The sequence below is a fragment of the Eptatretus burgeri genome, chromosome 14 (genome assembly GCF_056783735.1).
Source record: "Eptatretus burgeri isolate ZD-2024b chromosome 14, Ebu_testis_v1, whole genome shotgun sequence".
In the NCBI taxonomy this organism is placed as follows: domain Eukaryota; kingdom Metazoa; phylum Chordata; class Myxini; order Myxiniformes; family Myxinidae; genus Eptatretus; species Eptatretus burgeri.
The window spans coordinates 61,274,026-61,290,193 of record NC_140974.1 but is presented as its reverse complement, the minus strand read 5'-3'; the positions used below and the strand labels follow the sequence as shown (position 1 = coordinate 61,290,193).

Sequence of the window (16,168 nt, the reverse complement as noted above, 5' to 3'; positions counted from 1 at the left end):
CTATATCTATATCTATATCTATATCTATATCTATATCTATATCTATATCTATATCTCTCTCTCTCTCTCTCTCTCTCTCTCTCTCTCTCTCTCTCTCTCTCTCTCTCTCTCTCTCTCTCTCTCTCTCTCTCTCTCTCTCTCTCTCTCTCTCTCTCTCTCTCTCTCTCTCTCTCTCTCTCTTCCCTTCCCTCCCTCTCTCTCTCTCTCCCTTCCCTCTCCCCTCTCTCTCCATCCCCCTCTCTCCTCCCTCCCCCTCTCCTCTCTCTCTCTCCACCCCCCTCTCTCCTCCCTCCCCAAGCCTCCTCTCTGTCCCTCCCCTCCCCTCCCTCTCCTCTCAACTCTCTCCCCCTCCCCTCCCTCTCTCCCTCCCCTCCTTCCTCCTCTCTCTCCCCCCTCCTTCCTCCTCTCTCTCCCCCTCCTTCCTCCTCCCTCTCCTCCTCCTCCTCTCTCTCTCTCTCTTCCTCCCCATACCTCCTCTCTGTCCCTCCCCTCCTCTCTGTCTTCCCTCTCCCCAACATCCCTCTCCCCTCTCTGCTCTCTCCCCTCCCCTCCCTCTCTCCTTCCCCTCCTTCCTCCTCTCCCCCCCTCCTTCCTCCTCTCTCTCCTCCTCCCCCTCTTCCTCTCTCTCTCTCTCTCTCCGCTCTCCCTTCCCTCCTCCCCTTAATACCACCATCAATGAAACAATGGGTTGTATTTGCTCATTACATATGAAAGACATTTCCGCAAATGTCTGCTTCAAGTAAACTTGGAATTGAGACGTTGTGAAGATGAAATCACAAGTGATGTTCCTCACCAAGGACCATCTCAGCTGTAGTTTGAATATTTGAGCACACTCGGTGAGCAAATACCCAAACCAATCCACGAGCCTCGGAATGAGTAAATGGGAAAGCACGGAAATAGAGAAAACAGTTTTTAATTTGCTTTGATACAATTCATCAAAAAGAATAATAAATGTATATGGCCTATATTGTACGTGTGTATGTACTGTATGTTCATACACGTACGCGTGCCCAGCCGCTCTTGCAACTTGGTTCGAAACAGGTCCTACTGATGCTGAGTTGCATCTTGCCACACATTGTCTGAGCTGTTTGTGGGAAAGCTGGTCTCATTGAAGACTCAAAGTTTAAAAACAAAAAATAATTTTCGTACCACTCCTATGCCAATGGTCTCAAACAAGTGCTTTACAATCCCAAATTTTGACCCATCATTAACCTCTCCAACTCGAGAGTTCATGGAACACCTTTACCCGCACAGTCACGAGAAAAGGGACATCGGCAGGGTCTGCGAGCAGCAAATCTGATTGGTCGTGATGACGTAAAATGCTGTAATATTTTGTCAAAGTACTGCTAAATGGACACGTTTTGAAGGTGCAAAAAAGCCGATTTGTGTTCGACAGTGTTCAAGTATATAATTCAGTTGAAATAAAATAAAGATTTTTGTCAGTTAAAAGCTCGATGTTGTGGTATTTGTGAACAAAGCATTCGCAAATCCCGATAAAATGAACAAGTAAAATTGACGATTACATGTTATAAGTTTTGTTTTGGACCAAATTGGTATCTCCACCTGGGAGATACCGATTTGGTGAATTGTACACATCGGTAAATTGTAATCTAAACTGTTTTGTCTTTTTTGTTTTTGTCTTGTTGTCCCCACTGTTTTGTCCTTCCCACTCCCGCCCCTCTTGTCTCATGCCCCCCTTGCTGTGCGTTGTCTGTTAGCCCTCATACGAGCCTCGACAAGGTATACAATTTTTTTATTTTATGCTTGACGTCATGAGCTGATTTTGACTGGAGATGGCAGTATAGTACTGTAAACTGCGTGGTAAGATTCATGAATGTGTTGGAACATTCTCATACGAAACCTCCAGTGTAGACTATAATCACATTTGCTGGAAGACATGGGATTGTTCTGTGATACTATATAAACCGGCGAGAGGGAGGTGCAGAGAGACGGGTGATGAGCCACGTGTTCGATTTATCTCCGAGTAAATGAGGAGTTAATGTCCAGAGCGGTTGTTAACGCATGGAGCCGATTATAATCGAGTTGATTAAAACTCATTAAGCTGTGTATCGGGAAAAAGAGAGAAAGAGAGAAAGAGAGAAAGAGAGAAAGAGAGAAAGAGAGAAAGAGAGAAAGAGAGAAAGAGAGAAAGAGAGAAAGAGAGAAAGAGAGAAAGAGAGAAAGAGAGAAAGAGAGAAAGAGAGAAAGAGAGAAAGAGAGAAAGAGAGAAAGAGAGAAAGAGAGAAAGAGAGAAAGAGAGAAAGAGAGAAAGAGAGAAAGAGAGAAAGAGAGAAAGAGAGAAAGAGAGAAAGAGAGAAAGAGAGAAAGAGAGAAAGAGAGAAAGAGAGAAAGAGAGAAAGAGAGAAAGAGAGAAAGAGAGAAAGAGAGAAAGAGAGAAAGAGAGAAAGAGAGAAAGAGAGAAAGAGAGAAAGAGAGAAAGAGAGAAAGAGAGAAAGAGAGAAAGAGAGAAAGAGAGAAAGAGAGAAAGAGAGAAAGAGAGAAAGAGAGAAAGAGAGAAAGAGAGAAAGAGAGAAAGAGAGAAAGAGAGAAAGAGAGAAAGAGAGAAAGAGAGAAAGAGAGAAAGAGAGAAAGAGAGAAAGAGAGAGAGAGAGAGAGAGAGAGAGAGAGAGAAAGAGAGAAAGAGAGAAAGAGAGAAAGAGAGAAAGAGAGAAAGAGAGAAAGAGAGAAAGAGAGAAAGAGAGAAAGAGAGAAAGAGAGAAAGAGAGAAAGAGAGAAAGAGAGAAAGAGAGAAAGAGAGAAAGAGAGAAAGAGAGAAAGAGAGAAAGAAAGAGAGAGAAAGAGAGAAAGAGAGAAAGAGAGAAAGAGAGAAAGAGAGAGAGAGAGAGAGAGAGAGAGAGAGAGAGAGAGAGAGAGAGAGAGAGAGAGAGAGAGAGAGCGAGAGCGAGAGCGAGAGAGAGAGAGAGAGAGAGAGAGAGAGAGAGAGAGAGAGAGAGAGAGAGAGAGAGAGAGAGAGAGAACCACGACAAGACTCGATCTTTCAACAACCCTGGTGGATGAGGTGAACACGCGTAATTTGTGTCGGCAGGACTGGGACACTGGGCGATGGAAACAACTTAACGTGAGAATCAGAGTTGGACATTGTATGCGATGGTGAACTTCCTCATTTGACTTTGTACCTGTTTATTTGAAATGCAAGTTTCAAAAATGTCACGTTGTTGATGTGATCACTGTAACGTCACTCAGAAGTCACTGACCCACACTGACAAAGATCCATCTGATTGGTAGCTGACCTGTACGTTTGTTCGTAACCTTGGATTGCAGTCGTTAGAGAACGTGCTGGGTTCAGCACCGTTAATAACACACGTATACTAAAGGGAAGGAAATTCTAAAGGTGCATGTATCACTGTCGGCAATTTTAAAGTTTGTAGAATTTTTTTTGCAGAAGTTTACCACTGTTGATGCATCAGCTTATTTAACACGTTACATTAGTTCTTCACACCTGTTATTTGTGTCCTTTATGACATCCTTAAAACAGTAAATTTCCTGTTTGGAATGATTTTCAATTTTGTTTGACTGTCAGACAAACAGAAAGAGTTCAAAAAAATTCTCTCACTCCTCTGTGTATGCTCGATCGAGATGAAACCGCAGGTTAATTTTCCAAATCGTGTTCAAAATGTAACATTCAATTGAAATTAAGTTGTTCCTTGGTCATAAAACTGACATTCGTAGATAAGACGGACAGATAGACAGACAAAGTGAACCAATTGCCTAACGCCACTTTTGACTTCGTGTGTGTGGGATAACAATCCTTGGGATGGACTGAGGGGAACAAAATCTAAAAGTAAAGGCCAACTGATTATAATTGCTGAAAGCAACTTCAATACTCGGAGTCAGGACAAGTACAGTCGTAGTAAAGACAACTTCTTAATGAAAATCAGACGAGCATGTGAGTGGGATTTGCTTTCAGTAAATGTGATCCTGTTGTGGAAACTTTCCAACGATAAACAACATTTGAGATAACTCACTGCAGATAAATATTGAACATCGTCTTACCTGTCCTTGCTCTTTAGAAACTTCTTCAACTTCTACTGGGTTTTTCTGTTCCTGTGTTGACGGTAACAGCGTCGGCGAGAGATCAGAGTTCAAAGAAATTGCATCGCAGCTCGAGGCTGACGCGGCGGATGAGGTGGTGGAAGACGAGGAAGAGGACGACGAAGAAGTTGATGAAGAGGATGAAGTTGACAATGACATCGAAGTGGAGAAAACCGCTAAGCTGGAAATCGATTTGGAAGGTAGGAGTGAAGATGATGGCAAAAACAACTCGGATTCTTTCTGCTGCAGACGGTTCCACCGCAGGTCACGGGCGATCCGTCGCGTTGCCGTCTCCCCCAAGCCACAATGCACCGCTGAACTACCTGCATCTGGAATATTGGTCCCTAATTCCCCAAAGCAGCAAGAAACGGCTGGTGCAGAGACTGTGCGATATTGACGTGGTGCTTTCGGCCTCAGCATCTCCTTCACCTGAAACCTGAAATCATGGTCACCTGAAATGAAGGATTCAGAAGGAAGAGAAGAGCGTCGAAGTTTAAAAGCAAAATTCATTCCAAGGATTCAGTCAACATTGTATTGAGCAAATAAAAGGTAGTGCATACTTGGGATTAGTCCCATACACCCCCTGACCGCCCACCCTCCCCCACATCTCAGACACTCTCGCCGACCCCTATTTTCGATTCCTCTTACATATTCCTGCCACCCAGCGACTTGTTTGCAATGTGCTCATTCATTTTTTTTTGTCTCTTTGTTCCCCTTTTACCTCTGTCAGTTTTCCAACTTGTCGCCCTCTACCGTTGAGCTCCACTCCAAAATTCAAAACAAATATTACTTGGGATTTAAAGGAAAAAAATACAAAAAAATAACACAAAATGTTGGCGGCAAGTTACAATGTGATAATGACTAATGCTGATTAACCAGAGTTGAGACATTACAGAGTGAAAGTTTTTGAGCTATGAGTCGTATCCTGCCTTAAGCATACAACAACAAATGGTAACGCAACGATATCAATTATGTCACCATTACAGAAGCAAAGGGATGGGTCCATTTCAAGTGATGCATGCAAAAATGTTAATTGAAAACGGCAGCCCGTAAATGCTTTGCCACTCAAACGCTTTCCGGATCAAATATTCTTAATGGCCTGTCTTGTCTGCAGTAATGAGCACCAGTGTAGGAAGTGAATATTTCCTTTGGTTGGAAACTACCTTTGACTTTGGCGTAACATTGCAGTGCACTCAGACGAGTTGATGAATACCCATTGTTTAGCTTGGATTGCCACTGACCTTCATAAAGTGCCACCGGGTCTGTGCTTATGCCTGGTGTTGGCTTAATGGTTCGGGTGGTGGGCTTGGGATCTGAGGATCCTGAGTTAAAATCACCTTTGGCTGTTGAATTAATACCAGGTGGGGTTGACTCTGTCAGTCATCCTTGTGAGGTTGGCAAAATGAGTGCCAGCTTGCTGGTATCCTGTGTCAGAGTGGTTACCTGTTCAGGATCGTGCCCAATAACCAAGGATACTGCTTAGGCAGCACCAACGGTCTGCACAAAGTATGGTCCCGATGGATGGATGGTTCATGCTTCAACTTTGGCTTCATCTTCCAACACCTCCCTCCCACCACCACCACCTCAACCACCCACACCCCATCCACCAATCCCCACTCACAGGCACTTAAATAAACTTTTTTGCAATGTCTTTGGAGTTGTAAAGTGCCACTCACTTTAGTGAAAAGGGCTGCAAGAACCGTCTCGCGTGGAAGCCGAGAAACTGCAAAATCCGAGCCGATTTAATAAGCTCCAGGTGAGTTCAAGCTGCCTGTGACTGCATGAGATTTCCGGTGCAGTCTCCAAGCTTCGGATCCCGTGGATCCTTCAAGGTGTTCTTATTGCTGTGGCTTAGTCTTTTCTTCTCATGTTGTTTTTTTTTTGTCATGTTTCAGTTTTTATAAACTTTAAGCTTTTTTTGTTGTTCTTTGCCTTTTCACAATATATTTTTGATGGCAGCTCTACAGGAAGTCCTTCGTGCTATGGTCATGTTCCACCACCATTTCGTTTGGTCTTTTTCATAATTATTTAAACGACTTTAAGTCAACATTAAAGCAAGCAATTGTACACAAACAACATCCCTAACACCTCTGGACTTTCATTTTTCCAAACTGCATCTTTCCCTTGTTTGCAACATCCTCTTTTTTTTAAGATTAATGGTTGTTACTAATAACAGTTTCCTCTGACAGAGTTTTGAGCTCACCACATGCGATGGAATGCACAACCTTCCTATTTTCAACGATGAATATGAGTTACACAAGGAACTTTAACAGAAACCAGCAAAGGTACATGGGCAATGCCACATCCCTCCTCCCACCTTTCCCCTCCCTCCAGACTTCCACCCCACCCCTTCCCTCCTCTACCCTTCCCCCAACAGAAAAATCCTTCAGGGAAAGGTGAACCTTCTCTCCACCTTGTCTTCTTCTGTTAACACTCGAAGGACAAATTGTATCGTATTCCATTATTCTGATACTCACTTGGTACTGTCACGTCCCAGTCCAACCTTTTACTGCAATTGTAGTTCGGTGCTTCTGACTATTATCTGCACAGACTGCTGTGTAATTATTCAGCATCTTTGGCATCCAAATTGTATTTTTTTTATTACCCCTGTACACGTTTATACTGAATTAGTTTATGATAAATTGATGTCGAGTTGTTAATTGTGTTTTCAGGGATTGAAACCTCATGAAGAGCCGTGCCCGGCTGATGATATGGACGGTCGGAAAACGTCCATTTGCTTCCTGGTTGTGTGTGTGTATATGTGTGTGTGTTCTATTTCATATCCCAACCGCTATATAGCAATGCAGCAGTGCCAAAAAAGGAATCGAATTGGTTCGAGATGCACAACCAAATGAGGCAGTTTTATCACAAGAAGCGTAATAATGCACAGCGCATGGCCGCACGTTGTGATGCCAACGGAGGTACCAGCCACCATCGCCATTCACTGCATCTGGTTGTGGAAAAAATTATCGACTTGAATTTGAAGATCCAACCGCGCGACTCGACGTCGTCACGATGTCAGTAATATGACGGCAATGTGGTGCTAAAATATGTAAGGGCGAGCCACCCCTCAATGTGCCGCTCTTTCGGTAAGGTAAAGTTTGATTGTCCCCCCTGAACTACTGGATCTGTTGAGAATGCTCACAAAAGGTGACGCATCAGGGCCTGCAAACTTTTTCCAAGAACGTACGGAGGTACAACTGTTGCTTCCAAATAACATCTTTTGGCATCAATGAGATATATGACAGCTTGGCTTCATGCCAACTTTAAAAGTGCAGGACAGGTGGATCATGTCGCTGGCTCATCGTCCCACAGCCAGGTGACGGCCTCAAATTTCTCCACTCCTTCCATCTGCTACCACCTCCAGAGCCTTCTTCTGTGTCACACGATCCGAGACTAGCCCTCTGCATTATATCATCCTTCTTTTCGTTATTCTCACCCATCCCCCAGTACCTTACATTTCTTTGTGCTAAAAGGCCATCTGCCGATCCTTTTGCCCAATCGATTGAAGTATCGAGACTGTCTTGAATCTGATCACCACCCTCTCTGCTATCTATCTGCCTTACCTACACACTTTGTATCATCTGCAAATTTGGAACGCCGACTCTTCATCGCACTGTCCAAATCATTGATGTAAATGATGAGTAATAATGGTCCCTGAGCTACTCCGTTACTTGCATCCTCCCAGCGAGACATCCTCTCATTCACAGCCATTCTTCGACTCCGATCACTAATCCAGTTTCAGATCCAGTTAACTACCTGACCAGCCACTCCACAAGCCCTCATCTTAGCCATCAACCTCCTATGTGGTATGTGGTACCTTATGAAATGCCTTCTGAAAGTCCAGACGTGTGACGTATACTGCACTTCCCTCATCCATCAAATCAGAAACTGTTTTATAGAAACTCCAAATTTGTTAAACATGACCCCCCCTTTCTTAAATCAATGTACGACTGCCTTTAATTAGTTTAAACCTAATTTAAATCCTCCATCTGAACCCTAATTAATGTCTTGAACATCTGTTTCCGTGGCGGAAAAGGGGGGGGGGGTCCTGTTTCCCCAAAGAAAATAAGCTTTTCTATATAATCAGCTCTTTTGGTCTGTCCTTGGTTAAAATCAACTCTTCTGTTTCCTTTGAATGTGCTTGGCTTTATTGTTTATATTTATTGTAATTTCTGTCATTCCCTCTGTACGATATATATTTGAGGCCCCGCGAGGAGAAGTGATGGAAGCGACATTTTTTTAATGATATGATGATGATAGGCTCGGATGATAGGGGAAGGGTTAAAATAGTGCTATATGGCATTAACTCCAAAATGGCCGATGTGTCCCTTAGATATGATGATGATAGGCTCGGATGATAGGGGAAGGGTTAAATAGTGCTATATAGCATTAACTCCAAAATTAGCCAATGTGTCCCTTAGATATGATGATGATAGGCTCGGATGATAGGGGAAGGGTTAAATAGTGCGATATGGCATTAACTCCAAAATGGCCGATGTGTCCCTTAGATATGATGATGATAGGCTCGGATGATAGGGGAAGGGTTAAATAGTGCTATATGGTATTAACTCCAAAATGGCCGATGTGTCCCTTAGATATGATGATGATAGGCTCGGATGATAGGGGAAGGGTTAAATAGTGCTATATGGCATTAACTCTAAAATGGCCGATGTGGCCCTGACATCACTCCTCCTCATGGCGCCTCATTTCTTAATGTTTGTTTCACTGAATTAAAAAAAATGAATGAATCAATCTCGACAAATATAAGGTTAAACTAACTGGTCTACAGTTCACCAATTTCTCTCTGGGTCGTTTCTTAACTAATGGTGTTAACATTTGCTCCTGTCCAATCCTCTAGTACTTGTCCTGACTCCCTGGAGCTGCTAAAAAATATCGGTCAACACCGATCTTATCTGCTCCTGCCAACAACCTCCAAACTCTCGGTGGCATGGGCTGGACCAGCAGACCCGGCCCACCCCACAGTGTCACACCACATGGTGATGCTGGGCCGATGCTGGGCCACATCCGTATGTGGCCAAGCTGCCTCGAGACCTGCTCTCAACGGAATTGCTCTAGCGCTGAGCTTTAGCTTCTCTTACCTTTCCTAGCTGCTTCTTTACTTCACTCTTCCTTGCCCCGAGATTGACTTACTCAGCTATTGGCAATTCCCCTGTTCTTGTGTAAATATTGATGCAAAATAACCATTTAATAATCCTGCCATCTCAATTTCCTCAACCAACATGCTCTACATTGAGAGTGCTGCTTCTACTCACCCAACAATGAATGGAGGCAATCAATATCAGACATGAGATCACGGCTGTCTCCCTAGACACATCTTAAGCTTTCAAGACGGTCTGGCACCCCACCTTGCTCGACAAACTATCTGCCTATGACATCCAAAGCCAACTCCACACATAGCTTACTGACTTCCTCGACTATCATAGCCAACATGTGGCTCTCAACGGAATCTTTTTATCTCCTCTCCATGTCAAAGCTGGAGGACTCCAAGGCAGTGTTCTGGGCACAGTCCGATTCCTGATCTTCATGACTCTGAAGAATCCCCTTTTACCCATTTGCTGATGACTCCACTCTCTGCCATGATATCTCTCTTTCTTCAGACAGGCAGGTTGCAGCCTCTTCCCTCTCTTCAGAACTTGACAAAAATCACAAGCTGCTCAATCACTTGGAATATGTCTTTCAATCCTGACAAATCTCAATCAACCAATTTCTCTCTGAAAGGACCATCTGGCACCCCAATCCCCATGTAGCTTGTTAACAAACCTCTAGACTCGAGAGGAAGTTCAGTCACTCAAAGTCCTGGGTCTCACTATCAGCCACGATCTTTCTTGGTCGAACCACTTTTCAAAGTTGTTGCCGACTGGGCATCTTCCGTTGTACAAAGTCTTTCCTTGGCATGCCTGACCTCCTCTCCACATACAAGGCCTTCATCCGCAAATTGATGGAATAATGCTTCCAGCTTTGGGCTTGTCCTCCTGCCTCACACCTTTCTCTGCTTGATGCCATGGAAAGCAAGACCTTCAAGATCATTGGAATCTCCCACGATGAAGCGGAGTAAATGGGCCCACGACTTTCCCAACGCAGACAGGTCTGTGGTCTCTCTGTCTTCTACTGGTACTGCTTCCTTTCTGATCTTGCACCCTCTGCTCTTTCTGTGCTTCCTCCACCTCAGGTTCCTGCAGGGTGCACATGGTCCACAATCAACCCCCTTTTGGTGAAACTACTAAATCCAGGATCACTGCTCACCTCCACTCATTCTTTCCTCTTTTTCCCACCTGTGGAACCAACTTCCACATTCTCTTCAATCTCATTCTTCCCTCCAGGTCAAGAGAGCTGTTCACCACCATCTCAGATCATCCACAATCCAAAACCATGATCGTTTCTACCCTCATTAACCCACCACCAACCCCTCCTCCTAAACTTCCTGTTTCTCCTTCTGTATCCATCTTGTCCATCCTATGAGTCATTTCCTGCCTCCCACTCCTCCCCACATCCACTGTTTGTCGAAGTCTCCCTCAATTATGTCTTTTTTTAAAGCCTGTTTACTCCTAACTGCTCACAATAGTTTCACATTGCTCCAAACTCACACCTGCCTAGAGTCGCTCCAGCCCCATGCATGCTCACACTCGCTCCAGCCCTATGCATGCTCACACTCGCTCCAGCCCCATGCATGCTCACACTCGCTCCAGCCCCATGCATGCTCACACTCGCTCCAGCCCTATGCATGCTCACACTCGCTCCAGCCCCATGCATGCTCACACTCACTCCAGCCCCATGCATGCTCACACTCGCTCCAGCCCTATGCATGCTCACACTCGCTCCAGCCCCATGCATGCTCACACTCACTCCAGCCCCATGCATGCTCACACTCGCTCCAGCCCTATGCATGCTCACACTCGCTCCAGCCCCATGCATGCTCACACTCACTCCAGCCCCATGCATGCTCACACTCGCTCCAGCCCCATGCATGCTCACACTCGCTCCAGCCCCATGCATGCTCACACTCGCTCCAGCCCCATGCATGCTCACACTCGCTCCAGCCCCATGCATGCTCGCACTCGCTCCAGCCCCACGCATGCTCGCACTCGCTCCAGCCCCATGCATGCCTGCACTCGCTCCAGTCCCAATGCATGCATATACCCACTGCACCCCCTCAAGCCTGCGCTCCCTTTAAGCCTGCACTCACTGCACCCCCTCAACTCTGCATGATTGCACTTGCTGCACCCCCTCAACCTTACCTATGCTGGCTGCATCCTTCAACCCTGCCTGCCTCCCTCAGCCCTGCCTGCGCTGTGCCCCAAACTCTTCCTACACTGGCTGCACCCCCTGTGGTGGCTGCACCCCCATTCCACCTCCACCTCCCCTCGCTGTCACCCTCCAACCCTACCTTCCCTCCCTGCACCCCTCAGCCTCCACTGCACCCCTCACCCTTCCTGAACCTCCCCCAACTCCACCTGGCCTCCCTTCACCCCCAATGCTACCTGCATCCCTCCACCACAACACCCCCTCTACTGCTATGCCTCCTCCACCCCCTGCACTTGCTGCACCTCGACTACTACCAATGTTCTCTGAAGACTGAGTCCACAAACATAACCAACTTTTATCTACAAATGCTTCACACTCCGTTACCTCCTGCAAAAGTAGTTATGCTTTCCTTCAAACTCTCAATAAAATCGTGAGGTGTGCCATTTTTTCCCCCCCCCCCCATTTCCTCCAGCGAAGACAATCCTTTGTTCCTGCTATTCCCGATATTGCCCACATCAAACATTTATCACGTTATTTAAAATCTTCCTCCATTCTCCTTGTTATCCTGACTCACTCGTTTCACGATCATCTTCTCCTTACCTTTCTTTCTCGAAAAAAATAAAAAAAACCAAGAACGTACACGAACCTGCATCATGAGTTATGAGCTCACCGCACAAACCAACCCAATTCGACAAACGTATCCAGCAACTAACCACAGGGGATACATCGACTTTCATCGATATAGATGCTGAAGCAGCAACAGCATCCTGAACGTTCATTAACCATGCTGTAATTTCACCAATCATCACCCTGATAGCATCTCACCTTGAAAGTTTTGTCTCTGGCGAGGATCATCTTCAGAGGTCCCTCCAATTCCTGCGTGGGTGAAAGGAGGAATGTCACAAATGTGCCAAAGTAATAACGGACAATGTATTAATTGTAGTCAGAATGGAACAGTTGTGAAGTCTCATTCTTCTCTCGTGAGCAACAAATGTTTACCAATGGTATCATTGCTCGAGAGCACGGCTGCTGTGCCGCTGATATGCCCCCTGCAGGAATTTTTGGAATTTGGATAAGGTGCCACGGTGATTTATTTCGTATTTTCAGTTGCAGGTCTCAACTAGGACGGCACTCGGTAGAGCGCATATCTCCGCCATGTAATGTCTGATCCACGAGAACATATCGGGTCCAATCAATACATTTTTTTTTAAATATCAGGTGATGTATCGTTTTTGGCCCAATCTCTAAATGGTGAAGATTCCCTGAAAAAAAAAACTTAATAATTCTCACATCCAGATCGGGATTCGGATCTTCACCAAAATTGAATCAATTCGTCCTTGCCACACACACCCAACCTGTCCACCAAGTTTCATCCAAATCCTGACCACAACTTTTTGAGATATCGTACTATATATAATTTTAGCCCGATCTCTCAATGGTGAACAATCACTTTTAAAATTCTAGTCGTCGGATCCGGATCCGGATCTTCACCAAAATCTAATCAGTTCGTCCTTTTTCACACACCCAAACTGTCCACCAAATTTCATCGGGTCCGCCCACAGCTTTTTGAGATATCCTGCACACAAACAGACAAAAAGGGGTGAAAACATAACCTCCTTCACCTTCGGTGGTTGAAGTAATGAAATATTGCCAGTCTATGGTCCTAGCACAACAGGCGGTCGAGCGTCTGGGGCCCTAGGGTGATCCTCAGAGGGTCTCAACTGCATTCTCAGCCATTTCTGACCATAAAATGACTTTTGATCATGCTAACATTTTGGTACTTTTTAAGCACAATGTAATTTTTTTTTTTAAATCAAAATTTGTTTGACCAACATTTTAAATAACTTGTCTTGGAATATGACATAAAAAAAAACCAAAGAAAATAAGACAAAAATGGACGATGGTATTCCAGAAACCGTACAGTATTTTGATCATATGTAAATGTGTCATTGTCTGTGTACAGACCCTAAAATAATTTGCCTTTGAACTTGACATCTTCTCCTTCTTCTTCTTTCGGCTGCTCCCTTTTTTTTTAGGGGTCGCCACAGCGGATCATCCGTTATGATCCGCATCCTGATTTGGCACAGGTTTTACGCTGGATGCCCTTCCTGACGCAACCCTGGTCGCCTCTTACGACACAGGGATAAGGATTGGGTTTCACCATGATTCCGGGCTGCCCTGCACCCTCTCATGGCGCGGCCCAGCGCAGAGCTCCCGTCCTCAAGCGATCCTCCAACCTAAGTCTCCGAGTAGCCAGATTACAGTCGCACGCCACTACGCCCGGTACCTTTGAACTTGACGTATGTGAAAGAATTAATAATTGAAATTAAACCTCATTGCTTTTGCTATCATTCAATTACTTGGTGATCCATTACACCTGACATCATTACTCCTTAGCTAGCTTTGGTGTACTGATAATTTAAAGTTTCATCGGCTTCTGAACGCAGTCGAACACTAGGCTGGTCATAAATAATAATATTAACAAGTCTGGAGACGGCGATGGTTCACGAGGGGACGCCACGGGCAAACTGGCGGGAATCGGGAAAAACGTAAATGATGAAAGTTGTAGTACTCGAAGAGCACTACTTGGATACCAACTTTCATTCGAAACAGTTGAAAACCCTCGGAGCTCGATGCCCAATTTATTGATTTTTTTGACATTTTCTAAGTTCGTGACCTTGTGACCTTGACCTTGGGACGAAAATGAAAAAAAAAAAAATCGAGCTCCGTGGGGCTATGCAGGTGCCATTGGGAAAAGGAAAGTTATTTATTATTGTCGACTAAATTTTGAAAGGACTTTCAAGTAACTCATATAACTGGAGCACACTTCTGCTCAGGAACGTCATTTATTTATTTATTTTTCATCAGAAAAAAGATAGAAATTCTTCAAAAAAAGTTTTTTTTTGTTAAAAAAATTTTCATCAAAGTTGCCGGTCGAACACGAAAACTTGGCGGGTAAAAGGACTGGTGACCGGCACCTAAATACATCCATGGTGCCGGTGGTAGCTTGTCTACTCTTCATCGAGAAACGACCGTACAATCATTAAAACTCCCCAAACTAATGCTGGATGGGGCTCCCAGCTCAACGTCCATCAGCAATGCCCTGCTTGTGAATTACATTTCTGACGGCTTATAGTCAGATTAGGAATCGAACCCACAACTTAAATGTAAGCAGGCTATCTCTGCACAATTCTGTCAGGACTGGGTGTGGAGTCACAAGTTTGAAAGAACAGGCCAGTTCGAACCAACGTCCACTATCGACCATGTAAAACTCCTTCAAAATCTGAAAACTTCCACAACAAATGAGAAAAATGAAGGACTTGATTGTTTATCCTCAGGAACATCAGAACTATGATACACTCGTACAATGTTCTCACACCACCCTCCTCGCGTTGCCAGAGACACTGCACAGCCACAGAACTCGAATCAAAGCCTGAGATTTACAAGCAACCAAACATCTCCCAAAATTCACTGCAATCACAACAGATGTAGGTTAGGTCGAAGGAATATCTTCTAACACAAGGAAAAAAAAATGAAGGTCCAAACATTCATGACGATGCTTTATGAATTCCCCTGGTGTGAGATGGTGATTTATCCTCAAGCTGAACGAGTCCAAGTTTTAAACCACCAGGAGCCTCTTTTGCAGAAGCAGTGAGGATGTCATCGTAATACTACAAGACTGGGTTTCAAGATGACGATGCTGGTATCGTTTCTTGAGAAGCGAAGAGGAAGGTGTGCGTTCAAGAAGGATACTCAGGCCACACACTTCCTTCCATTTTAGCTTGACTTGTATGACTCACCAAGCTTGGGTCAATTTCCCAAGCATTTCTTCAGTAGTTACAACTGTTGGGATTGTGTACAGAAAGCACAGCATAACATGGTAGCAGCATTAGGCTCTATGCCTGATGCAGCTTACTGGTACGACACAATGAGCATGGAGCACCGGAGGAAGCAGAAGAGATTATCTGACAAAGGCGAGACAGTCGTTGTTTCCTGTAGAATGTAGATAAATGCCCAGAGAGAAGCTGCTGTCATTCCACCATCATACGACGGTCCTTTCAGATCCAAGGACATCTTCCAATTTGCATCGACAAGCTTAACACATGCCGAGGCAGGTGACGTCCAATGTTCAACAACAATCTCAAAGCAGCAGCTGCACGAATGAGTCTTCATTAAAAAAAAAAAAAATAACTCACTTGAAATAACAAAGCATCTTCAATTAATTGTTAAAAGTAACAAGGGAGTGTCATTGTCAGATCACCAACTTGTTAATCATAATCGCAAACTATTATATTTGCACTTCATATGATGTACTGGCAAGAACATGTACTCCGATGCTCCTTTTACTGGTTCGACCGTTATACAGATTAATAAAGACCTGCGTTTAGTTTCGACTTTGTGGGATGGGCTTGATGGAAGCATGCCCGCCTTTTGATCCGTCATTAATCCTGAGTTTTATTTGCACAAAACCTGGTGCTGCATGAACAAGGCCGTGAAGCCGATTTATCGAAGACGGAGTCACCTAAAATCATCTCTCCAGAGCACAAGACCACTTGACGTGTTGCCCGCATTACCACGAGTCGACGTTCCAGGCTGTGCATCCAGACGCCAAAACCCATGGCCTCAAAAAGCTGAGCAAAATAAATGAATTCAACGTTTTCTACTTCACCTTGGGCCAACAACCTCTCAGTGGGACAATTTCAATGGCCAAGGCAATATTTACCACCACCAACACAGGCACGTGCCTGAATCTCGTTGTTGGAGGTCCAAGTCTCGCCGATGGTCAGTGAAGGATCCAGCAAGTTGGCTACACTGTGATTGCTTCGGGTAGGGATCATCGCAATTTCCT

General features: G+C 44.7%; 1 protein-coding gene across 2 annotated transcripts in view; it reads right to left on the bottom strand.

The window, feature by feature from the left end:
- Nucleotides 1–16,168, bottom strand: part of LOC147013364 (GTPase-activating protein and VPS9 domain-containing protein 1-like) — a 129,248-nt gene that overhangs the window by 29,874 nt on the left and 83,206 nt on the right. For both annotated transcript variants that reach the window (XM_085855127.1, XM_085855128.1), the window contains 3 exons: nucleotides 16,065–16,166; nucleotides 12,145–12,195; nucleotides 4,015–4,505 (listed from right to left, as the gene is read on the bottom strand). In XM_085855127.1, the coding sequence (XP_085711253.1) occupies nucleotides 4,015–4,505; nucleotides 12,145–12,195; nucleotides 16,065–16,166 (644 nt within the window). The remainder of the gene's footprint in view (nucleotides 1–4,014; nucleotides 4,506–12,144; nucleotides 12,196–16,064; nucleotides 16,167–16,168) is intronic.